Source organism: Ursus maritimus, unplaced genomic scaffold (assembly GCF_017311325.1).
Source record: "Ursus maritimus isolate PB19 unplaced genomic scaffold, ASM1731132v1 scaffold_26, whole genome shotgun sequence".
NCBI classification, from domain to species: domain Eukaryota; kingdom Metazoa; phylum Chordata; class Mammalia; order Carnivora; family Ursidae; genus Ursus; species Ursus maritimus.
In genome coordinates, this window is record NW_024425119.1 from 7354560 (window position 1) to 7375433 (window position 20874).

The 20874-nt window shown below is 52.5% G+C and overlaps 3 protein-coding genes across 4 annotated transcripts; 2 read left to right on the top strand and 1 right to left on the bottom strand.

The window, feature by feature from the left end:
- Positions 1-215: 215 nt before the first annotated feature.
- On the top strand, positions 216-5289 carry CD27 (CD27 molecule). Of its 2 annotated transcripts, XM_008683563.2 has the most exons (6): positions 239-581; positions 729-860; positions 3652-3834; positions 4031-4120; positions 4371-4490; positions 4747-5289. In XM_008683563.2, the coding sequence occupies exons 1-6, from the start codon at positions 446-448 to the stop codon at positions 4869-4871; spliced, it is 786 nt and encodes a 261-aa protein (XP_008681785.1). In that variant the 5' UTR covers positions 239-445; the 3' UTR covers positions 4872-5289. The 2 variants fall into 2 exon arrangements, with proteins under 2 accessions (XP_008681786.1, XP_008681785.1); XM_008683564.2 differs by lacking the exon at positions 729-860 and having other exon boundaries at positions 216-581.
- Positions 5290-5661: 372 nt separating this feature from the next.
- Positions 5662-14972, top strand: TAPBPL (TAP binding protein like). Its single transcript, XM_040642068.1, has 7 exons — positions 5662-5935; positions 6720-6938; positions 7084-7341; positions 9682-10020; positions 10613-10915; positions 12131-12214; positions 12409-14972. Exons 1-6 carry the CDS (start codon positions 5869-5871, stop codon positions 12208-12210), a joined length of 1266 nt encoding a protein of 421 aa, XP_040498002.1. The 5' UTR covers positions 5662-5868; the 3' UTR covers positions 12211-12214; positions 12409-14972.
- VAMP1 (vesicle associated membrane protein 1) lies at positions 8171-20420 on the bottom strand. The gene is made up of 5 exons (XM_008683567.2): positions 20253-20420; positions 17404-17530; positions 17061-17219; positions 16326-16377; positions 8171-8223 (listed from the first exon to the last, which is right to left on the bottom strand). Coding segments are annotated over exons 1-5 (378 nt in total). The 5' UTR covers positions 20255-20420; the 3' UTR covers positions 8171-8185.
- Between the last annotated feature and the right edge of the window lie 454 nt (positions 20421-20874).

Genomic DNA, 20874 nt, shown 5'->3' on the forward strand with positions numbered 1-20874 from the left:
CGTGAATAGGAGAGGTGGTAACTGTGCATCCAACGTTCTGTAAAAGAGGCCAGCGCAGGTGGGTTGCGTTCTTAGCGAGCACAAGAGCGAGACGGCAACCGGGAGAGGCCGGCGTGCTGGGGGGATGGATGTCTTTGAAGAGCAGCAGGTCTTCTGACAGCGCTTGCCCTTTAATACTCTCCCTGGCACCCAGCACCCAGCACCCAGCACACGGAAAAGGGGGAGGGGGTGGAAGTCACTGCTCTGTGAGAAAAAACAGCCACAATAGAGCTTCAGCTGCCATCAAAGGTCGGCTTTGCCACCTGAAGCCAGCGACGACGGAAGAGGGCCTGCAGCTGCCCAGGAGCTGCAGAGGGTAGGGCACCAGCACCCCGCGGGAGGGGCCAGCTCCACGGAGGCCAGCAGTCAGCCACGGGAGCGCAGAAGAGCTCCCCAGGCAAGAGCCATGGCCCGGCCACCCTTCTGCTGGCTGTGGATTCTGGGGACCCTGGTGGGGCTCTCAGCGACCCCAGCCCCCAAACGCTGTCCAGAGAAGCACTACTGGGTCCAGGGAGAGCTGTGCTGCCAGACGTGTAAGCCAGGTAAGAGAGGAGGCCTCGTTGGGGGCATGGGGGAAAGGACCGCGGAGAGCGGGTCTAAGCTCCAGCAAGGAGAGGAACCCTGTACCACCTTGAAGAGGGCAGAGGAGCGGACTTCCTTGGGCCTTGACCCTGGACCTCTGCTCACAGGAACTTTCCTCGTGAAGGACTGTGACAGGCATGGCGAGGCTGCTCAGTGTGACCCGTGTATCCCAGGGGCCTCTTTCTCACCAGAGCACCACTCCCGGCGCCACTGTGAGAGCTGTCGGCATTGTAACTCTGGTGAGATGGGCAAGCCTCTGGGGGAGCAAGGTGGCAGAGCTGGGTGTGGAGAAGCGAGGAGGAGGGGGTCAGAATTTATCACTTCGAGACTACTGCAAGTGGAGTCAATGCTGGAAAATGGGGTGCCCTGAGCAGACACATACTGATGTGGGGAGAACTCTGGGGTTACAGGGAAGGGGTAAGCAGAATTCGGGGGACTGCTGAGAACAGGTGTACAACTTAGATCACAAGAAAAAGGAGTAAGTGAAAAAAGGGGGGGAGTGGCCCTAGGTCCCCAGATTTCAGATGAGCGACCCCCCATTGATGAACTGGCTGTGCTGAAGGGCGCATTTGTTTGGAACTTGGAGAACATCTTTTTTAGGATATAACAATACCAAACATCCTTCTTCTTCTTCTTCTTTTTTTGCACAAAGGCCAATTGAGGAAAATGAATGTGCATGTGACCCATGTTTTTCTCATTTATTTTATAATTTTATCTTTTTTAAATGAAGTGTAATGTCTGCAGCTGCAATATGAATTCTTTTATTCTTCCTCCAGCTTAGCTAGAATGTCAGAAACCATGTGCCAGCCTGGATAGAGAAACAAACTTTCAAGTGACCCCTTTGAACAAACATTCCCCCCCAGGACCCTTTTGAGGACCTAACTGAACTACTACAGTGCTTACCTACAAAATGTGCTTGGTCTCAGCAGACCTTTTATACTGTCCTTAAAAATGAACAAAATAAAAGGTTTTGCCATTGCAAATCAGTAAAAAAAAAAAAAATCTTAATACACAAGTATTCCTCAATCCACTTAACTTAAAAATCTGTTAATGGATGCTTTTCTCTTTCTGGCAGCAACCCCAGCAGGGTTGGAATATTTGAGTCAGAACACTCACTGCAGGCCCCACCAGAAGGCCCTTTCCCTGAGCCAGCCGCACTCCCTTCGCTGGGCTCCCGACCAGGCAATCCAGGATCCTTCTCTGTAAGACTCAGCCCAGAGGCCTGCGAAGCACCCACACAGCAACTGGCTGCAGGGCTCCAGGGGACAGTGGCCAGGGGTGAGGTGATCAGGGTTAGGCTGAATGACTGCGGCCCCTTCTGGACCTCAGTATTCCCCTGGGTAAGATGGAGAAGTGCCTGCCATCAGCCTGGAATTTGGGGCACAGGTTATATGTGGTGAAGAGAACTCCCAGGTCTCTGGATCCTCGTCACTGAAAACAATGGCACTCCTTCCATGGGTAACCAAGCCCAGCCCTCTCTTCAGCCCTTCTTCCCTTCCGGCAGATGCCCTCCTGACCACCACCTCTGGAGTCTGAGGTGATCTTCCTCACCTTTGCCTATCTCTTCTCCTCTTCCTGGTCACTGTTACCTCCCCCATGACTGTTCTCCTCCTTCAAACCTTTTGCCCTGGCTGGCTCACAATTCCTGGCAAGCTACAAGGAAACCAAATTCTAGTAGCGGCTACTAGTCAGAATTCCAAAAGAAGCAACCATAGGTGCATAAGGATGGGAAGAAGGAATCTGTGTCCCTCTCCCTTTCCTGACAAAAGGCATCTGCTAAAGGAATTGCTAGAGCACTGGTCCTCGTCTTTGGCATCCTCTGGCCTTACTTTCTGCTCTTCTCCCTGGTCCCCATGAGTGCACTGTCCCAGGGCCCCACCAGGCTGGGCTCAAGCCTGGCCCACATGCGGGTGCTGGGGCCTTCCCCAGAATCACCCTCCCCTTCTTAACCCTAACCACCTGTGAGCCCAATCCAGCCCAGTGCCCCTCACATCCTCCTCCCCTAGTATAACTTATCGGCAGTCACTCAGCACCTGACCTCTACACTTGAATAAAATTTATATTTTAAGGGCGCCTGGGTAGCGCAGTCGTTAAAGCGTCTGCCTTCGGCTCAGGGCGTGATCCTGGCGTTACGGGATCGAGTCCCACATCAGGCTCCTCCGCTGGGAGCCTGCTTCTTCCTCTCCCACTCCCCCTGCTGTGTTCCCTCTCTCACTGGCTGTCTCTCTGTCACATAAATAAATAAAATCTTAAAAAAAAAATTATATTTTAAAGGCAAAGTATGTTAGTCATCAAGTAACTCTCTAGTAAATTTAAAAACTTGTCAGGGAGCATAGCAGCACTATCCCTGATTGCTTAAAAACTGGAAACCCCCCAAATGCCCATTAACAGAATAGACACATGAATCATGGTATATTCACACAGTGAAATGCTAGACAGCCTGAGAATGAACAGTCTGAGTTACAATACGGATGAATTTCACAAAGGATTGAGTAAGAGTGTCAGACACAAGTGTGAGTACACATGCACGGCTACACAAATATAGCACAAAAATAAGCAAAATGAACTCGCAGTGTTAGGAAGTCAGGCTAGTGGCTATCTGTGGGTGGCAGGAGGCAGTGACTAGAAAGGAACGCCGCTGCTCTTGTTCATGGGTCCAATTTGTAGCAATTCTCAAGCTTTGCCCTTATGACCTGTGTACCTCTCTGTCCACCTATTCTACTTCAGTGAGAAGTTATCGAAGTGCCAGTGAATAGAAGAGAAAATCCTGCAAGCTGTTTCTATTTTTTACAGTTGGCATTTCTGAACCATGAATAAAGGAAAAAACCCAAGTGTTTCCTTCAATGACACTAGTAATAAAGGCAGAGGCACTGGGTGACAGGGAGGAAGTGGCAGGCCTTTGCCAGTTAGGGCAGGAGTCCCTGCAGGTGGGCCTGGGTTGGGAGCTCAGGACAGGATTTAGCAGTGCGTCTAGGAGGTCTCTCCGAGGCCTGAGCTTCTTGTGTTCCTCCCGCCCTCCTCTGTCCCCAGGTCTTCTCATCCGAAACTGCACCCTCACCACAAATGCAGAGTGTGCCTGCCCCAAGGGCTGGCAGTGCAGAGACAAGGAGTGTACAGAGTGTGACCCTCCTTCAAACGCCTTGCTGACCCTGTCTCGACCATCTCAGGCCCTGGGCCTACACCCACAACCCACCCACTTCCCTTATACCAAACGTAAGTTCAAGGCAACACTTTGTCCAGTCACAGGGATAAGGGTTATGCCCCAACCACCACCCTCCCCACATAAGCTGCCTGGCCAGACGGTCAGCCTTCCCATCTCCCCATGCCTCTTATGTCTTGGGCCTTCCTTCAGCCCAGGCTTGTGCCCTAGAAGGTTCCCTGCTGCTGCTCACCCTGACTCTTTTTCCAGATGTGCAGGAGGCCAGGACAGTCCGGCAGGTGCAGACTCTGGCGGACTTCAGGTGGCTGCCTGTCCCAGCTCTCTCGACCCACTGGCCACGTGAGTTTTTGCCCCACTCTCTACCGCCAGAGAGACTGCATACAGGAGAGGGAAGCCAGCCAAAAAGCTAGGAGTAGGGGTAAGAAGGGGAAGAAGCAGTCTCGGGATTAGGAAAGAACTTAGTCCAGTGGTAGCAGTGGGGGAGGAGAGGGGAGAGAGATGGGAGGAGGGGTGACAGGCAGCCTGGGCTGAGGGGAGTCAAGGCCTAGGCCCTCTCCAAAAACCCTTGCGTGGCCCCTGCCCGTCACAGCCCAAAGCTCCCTGTGCAGCTCAGACTGCATCCGCATCTTGGTGATCCTGTCTGGAATGTTCCTTGCTTTCACCGTGATCGGAGCCCTGTTCTTCCATCAACAAAGAAAATACAGACTAAGTAAGAAACAAAATACAGGTCTACAGTCCTGTCCCTGCACCCTACCCTACCACCCTAGCCCCCAGGCCCATGCTTGGAACCTCACAGAAGCCTTCTCTCACTCCATCCTTACCAACCCTGGTTCCCACCTTCTCTTCCTTTCCTCTTAGCTGGCAACCCCCTGACAGCCCTCCCCCAGGCTAACCCTCCTTGGCTCACCCCTTCACCACCCCCACTCCCACTGCCCGCCAAGGTTCATCTGATTCTCCTCCCGCAGACAAAGAAGAAAGTCCAGTGGTGCCTGCCCAGCCTCGTCCTTACAGCTGCCCCAGGGAGGAAGAGGGCAGCGCCATCCCCATTCAGGAAGATTACCGAAAACCCGAACCTGCTTCCTACTCCTGAGCTTGCGCACCCCGAAGGGCGGTGGGCGGGTCATCACTACAACAGAATCGCTGCCTCCATCCCACCCCAGCGGCCGTCCACGGAGAAGGAGACCTGGCACACACACCCCACTCGCCGACCCCTCACCCCCACCCCCACCCCCACCCCCGGGTTTCAGTACCATCCTGTCATCAGGACCCTTTCCTGTGCGCAGACTTGAGAAAGTGCCTTTTGGAGACTGGCAGTGACAAGGACGCATGGGGATGAGGCGGAGGGTGGGACGCAGGGGCCCCGAGTGTGTCCTGGCCCAGCCACCTTCACCCCTGCGCTGCACTGGAGGGCTGGGGCCCGAGCTGGAGAACACACTTTCCCCTACGAACCACCACATGCTGCATCACTGACTTAGAAATTCAGCAAAATAAAGTGACAGCCAGCCACACCCGGAAGGTCTCCCCGCGCTCTCTCTCTGAAATTCCGATCTCACAGGGCCGGCCACTCCCAGCCTCTTCTCCCAGATCAGGGATCTGAGGGAGGCGCTTTCTCCGGTGCGGACTGGTGCTGGGGCTCTGCCCAAGTCGGGGAGCGGGGATCGTGAGTGGGTGTGGCACCCACAGAAAATGAAGAACGGTCCCCAGTAGCCCTTCAGTCTCGCCCTTCCCCCTCCCCCTTATTTCAGCTCCACTTTCTTGGGTGGGGAGCAAAAGGGCGCACGCAGTCAAGTCAGGTCTTGAGATAACCAGAGCATTTGGCGGGGACGGGGGCGGGTGGCGGAGAAAAAGGAGAACAACGAACAGGACTCTGACAGGAGCAACCGGTGGCTTCACTCGCGGGCAAAGGCAGCCAGCCGAGGTGACGCTCTTGGAAGAGAAAGCGAAAGCGAAGTAGGCCGAGGACTGAAGAGAAAGCAGCAGGCCGGCAAGGGTGGTTTGGAGAAGCCCCTCTTCTCCAGCCCGGCCGTGCCAGCGGGAGGCCGCGCAGAAGTGCGGTGGGCGACGCGGGGGGCGGGAGCGCAGCCCCCATGGGCACAGAGGAAGGATGGCGCCTGCTGCTCTATCTGGCTCTGTCCGGGGTGGCGGCAGACCCAGGTGAGGGGGGATCGCTGGCTGGGGGGCGGGGGGCGGTTACGGGGCCCAGGGCACACCAGCTAGCCACCCAGTGCGAGACTCCTGAAGGGGAAAGGGTTGGGGGGGGGCGGCGATTGCCTCCGAAGGCCAACAGGAAAGAGGCTGGCAAAGCAAGACACCGATGGTGTTGGAGAGCGGGTAGAAGACTGTGGGAAAGGCCAGATGAAGAGAAGAGGGGCCTCCTGGGTGCATGTGGTGGGGGCCTACCAGAGAGGGCACTGCCTGGGAACAGACTCCGAGGAGGAAGGGTTCCCGGCTGGAAAATCCCCGCTGGAGGCAGGAGGGGAGCCCCGGAGGCGGGGGAGGGGAAGGCCACCTGTGATGGCAGAAAGCCGAGCAGACCCAGCGGCTGGCTGGGAAACTGAGAAGATGGTCGCCAGGCCCCTAGCCACACAAGTGTCCTGTCTCCTCTGCTGGTGGCAATTTTGCTCATTTATTTGCTTTTGCTGAGAATTCCTTTGACTGAAGAGAGAGTTTTTCGTGACAGTTGTAGTAAGAATTAAAACAAACCTTTCTGAGCAAGGCAAATCCAGGATTTTAAATAATTCATACCAAGTATATACCTGGAGTAGCAAGTGCTTCCCAGAAGGCTGGTCTGGGGGTGACAAGAGAGGGACACAGGAGACAGCTAGGACCCTGGAAGACTTTTACCCCTCCTTGATGACTCCACAGTTGGGTCGGGTGACCCCGAGCACAGAAGCAAGTCTCTGGGCAAGAGGGTGCTCACTCAGTCTTTCACCTGCAGGGGAAAGGCAGTGGCGGGCAGTGGATGTGGTCCTAGACTGCTTTCTGGTGGAAGAAGGCAGGCAGCGTGGCGGTTTGGCCAGCAGTAGGGACATGGTGAAGGCCTTGCTCGTGCTGAGGCAGGTACCGGTGCTGGATGATGGCTCCCTGGAAGGCTTCACCGATTTCCAAGGGGGCACACTGGCCAAAGACAACCCACCTGTTACCTTCGAGGCCTCAGGTAAGAGCCCTCCACCCTATGTCCCAATCTTTCTGGGCTCCCTCTGCTGAGACAGCCCAGTTCCCGAGTACACCCACTGCGCCAGCTTCCCATGGCCCAGGTGTCCTCAAACCAACTAGACCTCTGTGCTGCCCTCCTCCCCCAGTGAACTTGGTACAGATACCCCAGGCTGAGGCCTTGCTCCATGCTGACTGCAACGGGAAGGAGGTGACCTGTGAGATCTCCCACTATTTCCTCCAGGCCACTGAGAAGGCAGCTTGGTTCATCACCAATGTGCAGGTGTCCGGAGGGGGACCTAGTGTCTCCATGGTGATGAAGACTCCCAGGGATGCTGAGAATGGGGCTGTCTTGCACCCCACACTGAACCTGCCCTTGAGCCCCCATGGGACGGTGCAGACTGCAGGTGAGAAAATTAAAAGTGGCAGAAAGAAAGCTTTGGGTTTTTTTCAAGCGGTCAGCTATGGGGGGCTAGAAGGAGAAGGAAGGGAACAAGCCCACCTCCATCCACATCAGTTATCTCAAGGTGTCCCCTAGCCTCAGTCCTTTCTCCTAAAGACCCAAATAATTGCATTGGGGTAATTTTCACCTCCCTCATCTGAGGAAATGACATGTGATGCTCTATTCACATATGCTGTCCCTAGCAGTCTTATTAAGCCAGGCACTAGCTGTATCCCAGTGAAAGCCAGCCTGCCCGGTCTGGTGCTTCAAGATCATTAGAGCAGGGGCTCCTGGGTGGCACAGCAGTTAAGCGCCTGCCTTCGGCTCAGGGCGTGATCCCGGCATTATGGGATCGAGCCCCACATCAAGCTCCTCTGCTGTGAGCCTGCTTCTTCCTCTCCCACTCCCCCTGCTTGTGCTCCCTCTCTCGCTGGCTGTCTCTATCTCTGTCAAATACATAAATAAAATCTTTACAAAAAAAAAAAAAGATCGTTAGAGCAATGACAGGGATACACATTCGTTCATTATCTCTTATTAGTAAAACCTGGTCCTTGCCCTCTCCCACCCAGCACATCCCAGCAGGTACAGAAGATTGAGAACATGACTACAGGTTTCTCCAGAGTTCATCAAATCCAGTATTTTGCCTCCAAAAAGAGACAACCAAATCGAGAGATTAGGGGGTTACCCTCCTATGCTTAGAAAGCCCCAGAACACTTGAAGCTTTCTGCAGTGCAACCTAAATTTATCCTACCACATCAGGGAAGAGGGGTCCTCATGTCTGTCCAGTGTCAACCATAGTCCTGGCATGGCTAGGTATCCCCCCCCTTTATCTTGGGATATTTCAAACCTACAAAAAAGGTGAAAGGATAATGTAATGAATACCTGTATGCCATTCACCTAGATTAACCAGTTATTAATATTTTGCCACAACCTCTCTCTTGAGATGGAAGAATAGATAACTCCCCAAACTAACTGAAAGTAAGTTGCAGATATCAACACTTCACCCCAAAAATTTCCATGCAGAGCATGTATTCGTTTAGAACACAAAATGTATAACCAAAGACAAGGATATTCTCCTTCAAAATCACAAAACCATCACCCCAGCAGCAAGGTGGGGAGCAGTCTACAGTGGTGCAGGCAATAAGGGGGTACAGTGTGTAAAGAATTCAACACCATATTCTCACCCTTACACCATCATCGTATTGGCAATTTTGAACACTATCGGTGATAAAATACTCCTCCCTGCCAGGGCAGTCTGTTCCCATTGCCCCCACCACTGCTTGGTATGCCACTGAGCATCAGACTTAAGAAATTTTAAAACTGATACAGTAGTACCATCAATATAGAGTCCAAATTCAAACTTCTCCAGTTGCCCCAATAATGTTCTTTATAGCTTTCTGGTTTGTTTTTGGGTTGTTTGTTTGTTTGTTTGTTTGTTTTAAGGCCAGGATTCAAACAAGGATCATGCATTGCATTTACTTGTCCTGTGCCTTTAGCTTCCTTTTTTTTTTTTTTTTTTTTAAAGATTTTACTTATTCATCTGACAGACAGAGAGAGAGAGCACAAGCAGGGGGAGCAGAGAGGGAGTCAGTATTCATCAGGGAGCCCAACACGGGGCTCAATCCCAGGACCCCAAGATCATGACCTGAACCAAAGGCAGACGTTCAACCAACCGAGGCACCCAGGCACCCCATGCCTTTAGCTTCCTTAAGTCCAGAACATTCTTTTCCTAGCACTGACATTTGGAGAATCCAGGCCCGCTGTCTCGTAGAGTATCCCACCATTTGGATTTGTCTGATTGTTTTCCTCATTAGACTTAGACTCAACACATTTGGCACAAATACTACCACTGTGTGTTTTTAAAACTCTCACTCCTATGTAGTCTTCACAATGGCCTTGCCTTAAGCAGATGACCTTGGCAACCCTTAGTGACTTGCCCAAGGTCACAGAGCTAGTAAGTGGAAGAAGGGGTTCCAAAGCTTTTTCTGCTATTCCCGTGGTCTGACCTGAGGGTCAACAGTAACCCATAATATTGCATATATACTTTTCTAGTGAGAAGTCCGTAGCTTTTGTCAGGTTGTCCAGAGCTAAGTGACTCCAAAATAGTTAGGATTATCATGTGTGCCAGGCTGCCTTTCCAGAGCACCATTTCTTTGTGGTTCCATCTAGTGGGAAATAAGCTCAACTGGCCTCAATGTCCAGAGAAGGAGGCAGGGGCATGGGTATGCCCACAACATACCCACAGCTAGAGATCAGGTGGACTGAAGGAGGAAGTAGCCCGCAATCACCCTTCTTCTCACTACAGTGGAGCTCCAGGTGACAACAGAGACTCCATCCCTGAACTTCCTGCTGGGGTCCTCAGCCTCTCTGCACTGTGGCTTCTCCATGGCACCGGGCTGGGAGCTGACTGGTGTGGAGTGGCGGCTGCGCCATAAGGGCAATGGCGAGCTGGTATACAGCTGGACCAGGGGGCAGCGGCAGGCCAAGCGGGAGGGCGCCACCCTGGAGGCTGAGCAGCTACTTGTGGCCGGGGACGCCTCCCTCACCCTGCCGAGCCTCACTCTGAAGGACGAGGGCACCTACATTTGCCTGATCACCACTTCTCTGTACCAGGCTCAACAAATCATCCAGTTCCATGTCCAAGGTGAGGCCATACTCGGTTCTCCAGGGACAGCAGAAGGGATATGCCTATGGGAGTGTTTTTCAGGACAGAATCCAACACAAGGGCAATTTCTCAAGAGGCGGACGGCATCGCCATGACCTAACTGCCATCTCCATCCTAGAGGCACACTATTCCCTGCCAGACTCCAGGATAATTCCACCAAGCAGTTTCCCTGCCCCAGATCCTGCTGCCCTGTCTCCCAAGTACCCCAGTCCTCTGGACCACGTCCCGAGAAGCAGCGGCAGCAAACCAAGCAGGGGAGTGGGAGCCACCTGACTGGCACGAGTATGTCATCACTGATGTCCTTGAAAATCACGAGCTTATTGTGATGATAAGAAACCAGCCTTTACTGGGTTTAACTACTGGTTTTCAACTACCTATGGAAGACGTGCCCCCCTCTGGCCTGCATCCAGGGTGGAGCCCTTACACCCGCCTTGGCACTCCACTGAGGGGTTCATTAACTTCAGCTTCCACAACCTACTCTCACTCCCAGCAGAAGGAGAAAGAAGGCTTTGGGTAATGCTGCTGTCAGGTTGGAGCCCTCTGGAATCTCATTCCTCATTCTTTCTTCCAGCTTCCCCCAAAGTACGACTGATCTTGGAGAACAAAACTCTGCCAGCCACCCTCATCTGCAACGTTGCTGGCTATTATCCTCTGGACATGACCGTGATGTGGACCCGAGAGGAGCCAGGCGGAGCCCCGGTCCCAGTCTCTGGCGCCTCCTTCTCCAGCCTCCGGCAGAGCCCAGCGGGCACCTACAGCATCTCCTCCTTCCTGACAGCAGAACCTGGCCCTGCAGGCGCCACTTACACCTGCCAGGTCACCCACAGCTCCCTGGAGCAGCCCCTTAGGGCCAGCGCCCAGATCGCCCCACCAGGTACTATGAGTGCCCTCCTTTCCCCACCTCCATGCTTGGGCTCATGGCTCTCCTGTCCCCAGCTCATCCCTGGCCTTGTTCTGCTTCCCACAACACTTTGTTCAGCCTCTGCCTCTTGGTTCCCAAGGTGGCAGCCTCCATAGCTGCCCCCACAACCTGAGACTCTGCTACACCCCAGGTCCCAGGGCGCCCGGCCATATACTGAGAGCTCGACGGTGGAGATCAAGGGTGAATTGTTCCTTCCCTCAAGGAGCTTAGTCAGCTTGGAGGCACAGACTAGGCAGTCAGGGAGGAAGGCCTGGAGGAGACATGCCAGCCGAGCGAGCTAGCTCAGGTGGGAGGGGAACAGCCAAGACGGGAAGAACGGAAAGCATGGCACACATGAAGGCCAGATTATAAAACAGTCTCAGGAGAATTTGGGGAACTGCACAGCTAGAGCAAGGGTGTGTGGGAAGAGGGAGAAGTGGCTCTGCAGCTGGAAAGTACTTACATTTATTGAGCATTTACATGAACCAAGCACTGGACTAAGAACTTAGCTGTAGGATCACGTGTATTATCACGGGCTCCCATTTTACATGAGCAAACTAGCACTTACAGATGTCAGCTAATTTGCCCAAGGTCACCTACCTAGTAAATGGTAAAAGAAAATATGAAAAGTGGGTAGCCTGACTGCCTTAGAGCCTTAAACCCTCTACTGCTATTAGTGGGCAGATCACAATGGGCCTCCGAGCTGGAATTTCATCCTAAAGTCAGAGAATGTCATCAAAAGATTTTAAGCAAGAAATGCAAACATCCAAAAGCATTGGGCATTATTTGGTGGCTCCCCAGACTGCAAGCTTCCCCAGAACTGGGGTTTTGTCTCAACTCACATCATTCCTCAGCTAGTCGCAAAATTTCAGTTCACCCGTCAACAACGAATCTAACCTAAATCTCTCTAAATGTCCCAAGGTGGGAAGGGGTAGGAAATTCTATGTGGAGGACCACACAGACATCCGACGACCTTCAACAAGTACGAATACTACCATGTGCCCAGTTCCTGGGTGAAAGCAGAATGCTTGCCAGGAGCTCCTTAACTGGGGATGGGGACACACACACGCGCACACACACGCTCTCTCTCCCTTTCTCCCCCTGCTTTGTCCCTCTTGCTGGGGCAGGTGCGGGCTCAGAAATTATTCCAACCTACTGTTTCCTTCCCATGCTGCTCTCAACCTACAGAGGAGAAAACAGCCTTTGGAGTCCTTTTTGCCAGCAGCCTCTTCCTTCTTGCACTGTTGTTCCTGGGGCTTCAGAGATGACAAGGTAAGTGCCTGCTTGCCCTCAGCCCTGTCCCTGTCCCTCCTCACTTGTGGATCAGCCGGCTCTAGCCACCTCCCCACCCAAACCAAGGATGAAGCCCAAGTGTCCTGAGTTCCAGCCAGTCCCCATACCACAGCCCCCTGCTATTGGGGTTACCACAACTGAAACCAAACTCCTTCCCTCTTGTTTTCTCCTAGCTACCTCACCAAGATCTACCAAGACTCTGAGGCCCTCTGGGTAACCGCTCTCCTGCCTCAGAGCAAAAGGAAAGAGTGGTCACATTCTCCCAGAAGGACTCCAGCCAAGTCTCAGAGCTCAAAAAGGCCCCAAGAAAGGCATGAAGAAGGCACAGATCCTGGGGACACTGGCTCTGTGCGGGTCTCTGACTTCTTTCACTGTGTCCCTGGGCTGAACACTAAGGGAGGAAACATGAAGAGGTGAGAGGGTGGTAGGAAAGCAAAATGTCCGGGTGGTGGTTAAAAACGAGCCTGTGATAGGAAAAGAAAATGGGAAGATATTAAGAAAGGAGCAGGAGGGCAAGTCATGATCTCAAGGTTCGTGCGATGGAGCCCCATGTTGGGCTCCACACTCAGTGGGGAGTCTGCTTGAAGATTATCTCTCTCTGCCCCCCCGCCACTCATGCTCCTGTTCTCTCTAAAATAAATAAATCTTTTTTTTAAAAAAAAGAGCAAGTTGGGGGCAGTGGGACAAAGGGGTGGGGGTTGGGCCATAACACACAAACATTTTAACTCTGTCCAAATAAAAGCCCCTTGTGTCCTCAGAAACAAAGCTTTCCCACTTTCCTGTCTTTCCCCACACTGGACCCAACTGAGCCCTGTCCCCAAGCCTAGCTGTGCCAACTTGCAGAGTGTTCAGGGTATGAAATGAAGGCCCTCAGAGGCAGCCCTGGTGTGCCATGTCCTTTGCTCTGTGTAACCCTGAGCTACAATTAAAGTTGTGCCCTTTTGGACAACTACTGGGTATTTCAGGATACCCCCAGGCGCCTCACTCCCTTAACTGCAGGGGAGAGATTTCTCCTTTCGTCCATTTCTAAAATGTTTCTGGTCAGTACAGTGGAACTCAGCAGAAGAAAAGTGGACATGAGGCTGCTGGGGAACAGGGTGTATTTGCAGAGGCCTCATCCGGGCACCCCTCCCCCCTCGGACAGGCTGGGCAGCCTGAGGACCTAGGAAGGAGGTAGAGGGGTGGTGTCTGAGAAAACCTGCAGTGGTTTCTGATGTGATATTTGAGATGCCCCCTCGACTTCCTGCCATCACTTCCTCTCACTAGCACCTGGAAGAGTTGGGGCCGCACCAGGTACAAATGCAGAGTGGAGACCACTTCCTCTGCCAACACACGGATCTTTGATCTTGAGAATGCCACATGGCACACAGAAGCCAGCCTTCCGGCCTCATGCAACATCACACTGTAGAAGGAAAACAACCCCTTCCCCGCCCCTCATTTACTCCAACCCAAACAACAACCAAGTCAGTTTAGTGGTAGGAATTTATATTTTTTTTTGCCTTTGTTCAGAGTACATGAAGTTGGTAAATGTGCCACATGCCTTCGGTGGAAGTACAACGGTTATTATTCTATACAAGTATGAGGTTGGGGGTAGGAAAAAAGGACAGAGGTGATGACAGACACACAGTGGAAACCCCACATCGCCTCATGGCAAACCAAGGAAGAAGGGGATGTGGGAAGCTCGGCTTCATTTGACTGCAAAGTCCCGGGGTTTGGTTGCATATTTGCTCATGCACATGGGTGGTGGAGGAAGAGGGACAGCAAAGACACAGAAGAGGGTACAGGGTGGGGTGAGAAAGAAAGTAGAAGGCCAAACATCCCCAAAAGAACAAAGCCAACTACATCTGGTGAGCCTCAGAGGGACAGAAGCCCAGGAAAGAATTCCTGTGACAGGGCTGGGTGGGCCAAGAGGGCGAATTTGCTCCAGGCTCGGGACACATCGAGGACAGTGGTGGTTCTTCTCCAGCGGTGACCCCCTGCATTAGGCAAGGAGGAGCCCAGAGGAGAGTGGAGACCTTCGAGGGGGGCCGTTGGGAGGGTACACTGACTGCTTTCTTCCAGCTCTTCAGTCCTGCCCTGGGGCAGGACGAAGGGAATGTGGGAAACAGGGGCAAAGGGAGAGGAAGGATGGTTTCGCGCAATGAAATGCTGCTGCATGGAAAGGGAGCATCCAGACCTGGCCCAGCCTGGCCTCAGCCTCAGCCTCTTCCAGCTTGTGGGCCGGAGGACGGGAGGAATAAGGGGTCACGGGTGCTCCCCCTTGCTGCTCCCAGCCTCCCTCCTCCCCTCACACCTGGGTCTGTCCCACTCCCTACACTATCCTAAAGCCCAGCTATTGCCTCCCATCCTCAGGTTCCACTGTCTGCCCCCACAAACCATGCAGAGAGGAAAGGAAAGGAGGCAAAGTGGAATTCAGAAGGGTACAGGTGGTTCAGAAGGGGAGCACGGTGCAGGAAGAACAGACGGGTGGCTCTAGATGAGAGGGCCCATAAAAGCACAGCAGTGCACATGCGTACCTGTCCACAGCCAGTCCCGCCTCCACCCAACACTGGACTTCTCGGAAAACTCAGAAGAGGCCAGCCTCAGGAAGGACCTCCTGCCTCATCCCTGTCTTTGGTAAGTACATGGGAATGGGGTAGAGGAAAGGAGTCCCCAAGAGCCCACAAGGATCCTCATTTCTAACACCTCACACTTTATTAACGGGAAGGGACCAGCAGGACCCTCCCCAACAAGCAGGCAACAAGTGGCTTCCCCCAAGCTTGTAAGTTTCAGATTAGGCCCTTGACTCGTTGTCTCTCTATAATTAACACTCATTCTCTCTTTATCTGTGCCAACAATTAAAACGAACTCAGAGCCCCCAGCTTTGGCTATATGAAATTACTTGGTGCTCTCATGAACAATACAGAATGCCGCAGAAAACGTGGACGAGAGACAGCCCCTTATAGCTATGAGCTTAGGTGGCTGCTTCTAGGATGGGAATGAAGGCAGTCCTTTTGCAATTAATGTATGTTCTGAAGGTCTCCGGAAAACAAAGCAAAAGGCCGTAAGATCCCTGACAACACAGAAAATCTCAGACTAACAGATAAGAAATAACTGCAAAAACAGATTTGACTTTCTGAAAGGGTACTACCCCAGAACCAAGTTGGACTATGGGCCCACCCCAGGCTCCTCTTCAGGCCTGGCCTAGGAGAAGAGCCCCAAGTGACCAGGGCAGTCCCGAGTGAGCTGCCATTCTCCTAGCTGTTCCCAGCCCCCTCCTGCCAGCGGCCTGGCCTTTCCTGGTGACACCATCAGCACCAACACCCTTCTCCTCCCCCAATCTTGGCACCTTCTTGGGCTCGTCACCTCGGCTACACCCCTTCCTCTTTTCTTGGCCTCCAGCTCTTTTTGGCTTTGGGATAACTGAAGAGTACATAAGAACGGAGTAGGGAGGTGCCAGCCACGGCTCTTCAGGGAGTTACTTCAAGACTGTGCCACGAGCAGCATTTCTAGTGTTGAGGGACACAGTGCAAATGAAAGCAACAGAAAAGGAGGAATGGGCAATGGAGAAGCCAGGACAGGGTGGAGGAAGGTAAATGGGGACGTTCGTTGAGAGAGCAAACAGAGGGAGAGGCATGTGAGTTTGGATGGCAATGGAGAACAGGGAAGGGGTGGCACATTCTCAAGTAAAAAAGTAGACTGGACACAGGAATCAGGAAGTCCCAGATGGAAAAAGAGAAAGAGACAGGAGAAAACAAGAGGGCAAATTACATCAAGTTACTAGACATTCACGCCTTTCAGTTGCAGGTGTCCCATCCCTGTGGTCTCCCTCTGACCCAAGCCAGTGACAAACAGCACAGCCCCACTTCCTCAGAACAGGAGGGACCATCTTCCCACGGGATCTTGCAGAGGGAAGGCTTGTCCATCAAGGAAGTCCCTTGTCTTTGCCCTTTGTCCCTCCCGAACCAGGTGATGATCCCACAGCAGCGATCTCCGTACCTCAGTCAGAGCAGCCCCACTCCCCAGGCAGGCAGGCAGGCAGGCAGGGCTGGGAGAAGATTCCAGGACCTTCCCACCTCTTCACCCCACCAGCAACCTCAGCGATACTTACTTACAATAACTACCACGATGATGGCACAGATAGCTCCCAGCATGATCATCATCTGAGGAAACATTGACCAAAAATGGGTCCTTGGATTTGGGGAAGAGGAAAGAGATGTTTCCACTAGAAAGGTGGGAAAAGAACTTCCTCCATCCTTGGGACAGCGGAAGAAACCACACATCACCCAGGAGACAGGCAGGCCTCTCGGGGAGGGCCCAAGCCTCCTGTTCCCCATGAGACAACCACCCCTGCACCACAGCCGAGGCTTCCCAGAAACAGAGCATCTGCAGCTTGCTCCATTTTGCTGAGCTCCTCTCGCCTGGAAGCTTTGAAAGGAACACCAGTGGAGGTGCAGACCTGGGATCTTTAGTTGATTCATTCCTCACCGTGAAGTATTCGGCCCATTCCTAAAAGCTGCAGGTATTTAAATATATACCTTCCCTAGCCATTGTGTCGATGTCGGCCGTGTGTGGGGAAGGGCCAGGCGAGAATTTCCCAGGGGTCTTTGGGAAAAGCAGCCTGACTGACCACCTCCCAGCTCCTCAGGGTCCGGCTGGCACCCAGTTAGTGGTTCTGAATACTCTAGCCTACCCTGGTGGCCAATTCTGGGTACTGCATCTCAAGGAGGCTTTCTGATTTCCTCCACAGAGTTCCGCAGGGCAGAGACCCTGCGCCACCGGAGGTGAGGAAGGGAGAATCTGAGGGTTTTCTTGCCTTCTGTGAGTTGAGGACAAGAAAACTCACCTTGCAGTTTTTCCACCAATACTTCCTCTTTAGCTTGGCAGCACTGCTCTCAAATTGTGACGCTCCCACCTGCAAGGCGTCAGCTCGGTCATCCAGCTGTGACAGTATCTCATCCCTCTTCAGGACCTTGTCCACATTCACACGCATGATGTCCACCACCTGAGGGGGGTTCAGAAACAGAGCTAGTACCCTTCTCTGCTAGAGACAGGAGTAAAAACAACAGAATCTCAAGTCTGGCCCTGTGTAACTCCCAGAGCTTTTAGCTACCCCTCTATTGGGGGGAAAAAAAAGTTTCTAAACTTCTATCATCTGGAAACTCTCAGAGAAAAAGCTCTCCACTTACTTCCTCCACTTGTGCCTGGGTTTGCTGTAGTCGTCTGTTACTGGTCGTATTAGGCGGAGGGCCAGGGGGACCCCCTCCTGGGGCAGTCCCTTCTGCCCCTTCAGTGGGTGGCTGAGCTGGAGCAGACCTGTGGAGGGAAGCGGGCCGAGTACACAGAGTAACCGAGACAAGAAAGGAATCACGTGCGTTCTCGTCCCGTATCACAAACGCAATAGTGACTAGGCTACACGCAACTAGAAGGGATTCTAACTGCTTGGTGACACCAAGTAGGGAGATGCAGCAGAGAGGAAGAAGCAAAAGATGAAAGATCCTGTAACAACCTTTAGGTGGGGTTCAGGGACATCCAGGGTGGCATCAAGAGTCCTGTTTGGGGCTATCCTTTGACCTAAATTCAAACATCCTCTGGCACAATGGCTACAGGGACAAATGTGCCAGCCTTGGACTAAATGGCACTTCCCTCACTGTCAGAAAGAAGCCTTTCACATGAAGTCAAACTGGAAAATTCCTATCCAGGTTAGGAGAAATTTGTACAAAAGCCTAAAGCCTACAGACTGAACAGCTCTTTTACGCAAAGCCTAAAGAGGACAAACAAGTTGACAGACCCTGCTTAGAGGAAACCGGCTATTAGTTGTTTCACACAATGATTAGTATATCAGAGCTGTTGTAAGGACAACTTGGAGAATCACCAAAGGCAAGGTTTCTGTAGGTAGAGTTGAGTCAGTACTGTTCGCTTGCTTTGTTTTTGGCCGAGAAGATGGGTGTTTCACTTAGATAGACCTAGGGCGCCAGGCAATTGTGTTAGTTATGAAACTGTTCCAAGAGCACAGACAGGAAGCAAGAATATGGGTAACAGTCCTCAATATACATGTATCATAGACATCGTGTCCCTTCCTTTTCTAGATTTGGCATCAAGTCTCAGGAGGCTCCCTAGTTCTTTATGTCCCAAAGAGAAATCTTGGTTTACACAACTACACACAGAGATTGTTCTTTCTTTCCCTTACCCTTAGAAGGGATGAATCTAGTGTGGGGTCTTCAAGATAAACTCCCTTCCATGTCCCAACACATGGAAGCTAAATTCATCTCCTAAAGAATTCCCAGAAATCTAACCTAAGGCATGAGATTTTCTCTCCCAAGTAAGAACCCACCGACAGAGGGAGAGCTCTCAAACTTGGTGGAGAAGAGAAGTTATAGTAAGAACTCCTCAAACAGAAGCAGAATCTCACAAAACATACCTCACAGGAGCAATCCAAGAGTAAATGCATTAGAAATTAAATCATCACAAGTCACCAAAAAGGAAATGCCTTAACTACCCACAATAGAACTGATACCCAGAAAATTCTTCCTCCCTAAGTGAATTTCTTTAGGTCTAAAAAGATAGAGAATAACTCTTCAGAGAGGCTTTACTAGCAGATTATACCCAACTCAACCCCATTAAAGAAATCGCTTTCTCATTTCCCTCTAAAGCACAAAGGAAAGAAACATACAAAGCCATGGAAGCCAAAAGACTTGTTACTACTACAATCTCGTTCTCTGAAGGTGAAAAATTCAGTGAGTAGGTAGCAGCCAGTATTTGGTCTTGGAAGCAGTCCAGGATGGTGGCACCAATGACACAATTAAGGTCAGAGACCTCGTGATGCCTTGCTAGTCACCATGCTTTCTCCATTTCCTTCAGTTCATCCCACATGCGTGCTATTAGGAACCAGTCCATCCCCCACCTCCCCAAAGTGTGGGGGAGGGGGGAAATGGAATCTTAGGTCTTGGCCAAAATGCACAGAAGAGCACATACAGTTAAAACTGTAGAAATCAAATAGAGAAAAAGCGAAATGATTATAAAGCGTTTGAAGGGACCATTTCACTTACTATTTGTTGGGAGTTGGGAACAGTCAGCAATAAAACATCCAAGGGTAGTCGTAACCCATATGTCACATAACTAAATCTTTTCCCTTTTTTGTCACTAAGAGAAGCAACACAAATATATGTAGGACAAGCCGGGACTCCAGACAGTAATAAGAAAGAAAAATCTCTATTAAATATATGGTGGTCCTGCCAGGGTTATACTTCATTTGTCTCGACACAGTTCTCCCTCAGGATCTTGGGATGGGGGTTGTGTTGAAGACAGTCAGAGACTAAATTGAACTGTTGGGGGAAGGCAGAGATCCTCAGTTCTATTTCTCTTCCAAATACTTGGCTAAGATCCGATGACAGGAAAACACCTCGTATACAGGTGGCCTTGAGATAAATGGCTGCTTGGAATCACATGCCACTGCCCCTTGAGTCTTTCTGAGCTGCTCACCTGCCGCCAAAGAACTGTCAGTTAAGTTTCTGGATCTTTGCTCACTGGCAAAAGGGGGTGGGCGAGTAGAGTAACAGGCATAGTTGGGGCGAGGGGCATACATAAATTCGGAGATTGCAGGGCAACTCAAGTTACTAACTGGCAGATGCACCCATTACTGTTTCCGGAGGCCCTACGTACAGATTCGATCAGACAAGAAAGGGTCTCGAACCCCCTCCCCCCCACTTTGTCCCTCCATGCCCCACCTTCGCCCTGTCCCGGGCTTCACTATTACCGAAACCTGAACCGGGCGCCCCGCAGGCGAGAGGAGACAGTGCCATGAAGGTGGGACCCCCCACGCCCCTACCCCGCCCGTGGAGTGCTGGCTGTGGCTGCTGCAGGAATGGGGTGCTGCCCTCCCTCCCCAGGGGCGGCCAGGTCTGGGGGCAGCGCGCGGCGGCGGTTCCCCGCGTAGCCGCAGCTGCTGCAATGCGCCATTTTCCGTCCCGCAGAGTGCGGCGCTGGGGGTGGGAGTTGGCAAGGAGGTGTCGAGCCCCCCACACCAGAGTCAACTCACATTTCTGTGCCGGAGGAGGGATCCGTCTTGTCTCCTGAGCCTGCGGCCAGATACCTGGCCGGGAAACGCTGCAGCTGAAGTCTACACAGCCGCCAAGCTCCGCCTCCACCTGACCAACCGGAGCTCTAGCTACGGTGGAACTTACCGCAGCTGCCGCGCGGGTCCCACACTTTATAAGGGTCGGCCACGCCTCCCAGTAACGTTGACAATCCGGCGGCCCAATCGACGCCCAGGACAGGCTCTGGTCCAGAAGCCAAGCCCGACTAAGGCCCAGCCCGCCCCGCCCCTGCAAGTTGGCCACTCCCAGCTCTCCTCTCACTCCCGACGCCGGGCAGGAGCAGTTGCCGGGGGGATCGTTCACTGACCACTACAACTAGAGTTTGCTTACCAGTCTAACTAAGCGACAGGGCTGAGTGGAAATACGCGCCAGCTCTCTGAAAGGGCGGCGCCAAGAGTTTGATTTAGGCCCTTTGGGTACCTGCCAGCCAATCGCTGAGCAGTTCCTGAAATCTGGGCCCGCCCACGGCCCCGGGCGCCAGCGGCTCCAGCCAATCACAGCCGCTGGCGGGTCCCTGCTCACTGTCGCCCAGACCCTGGAGTGCTAGGTAACGAGGAGGTCCCG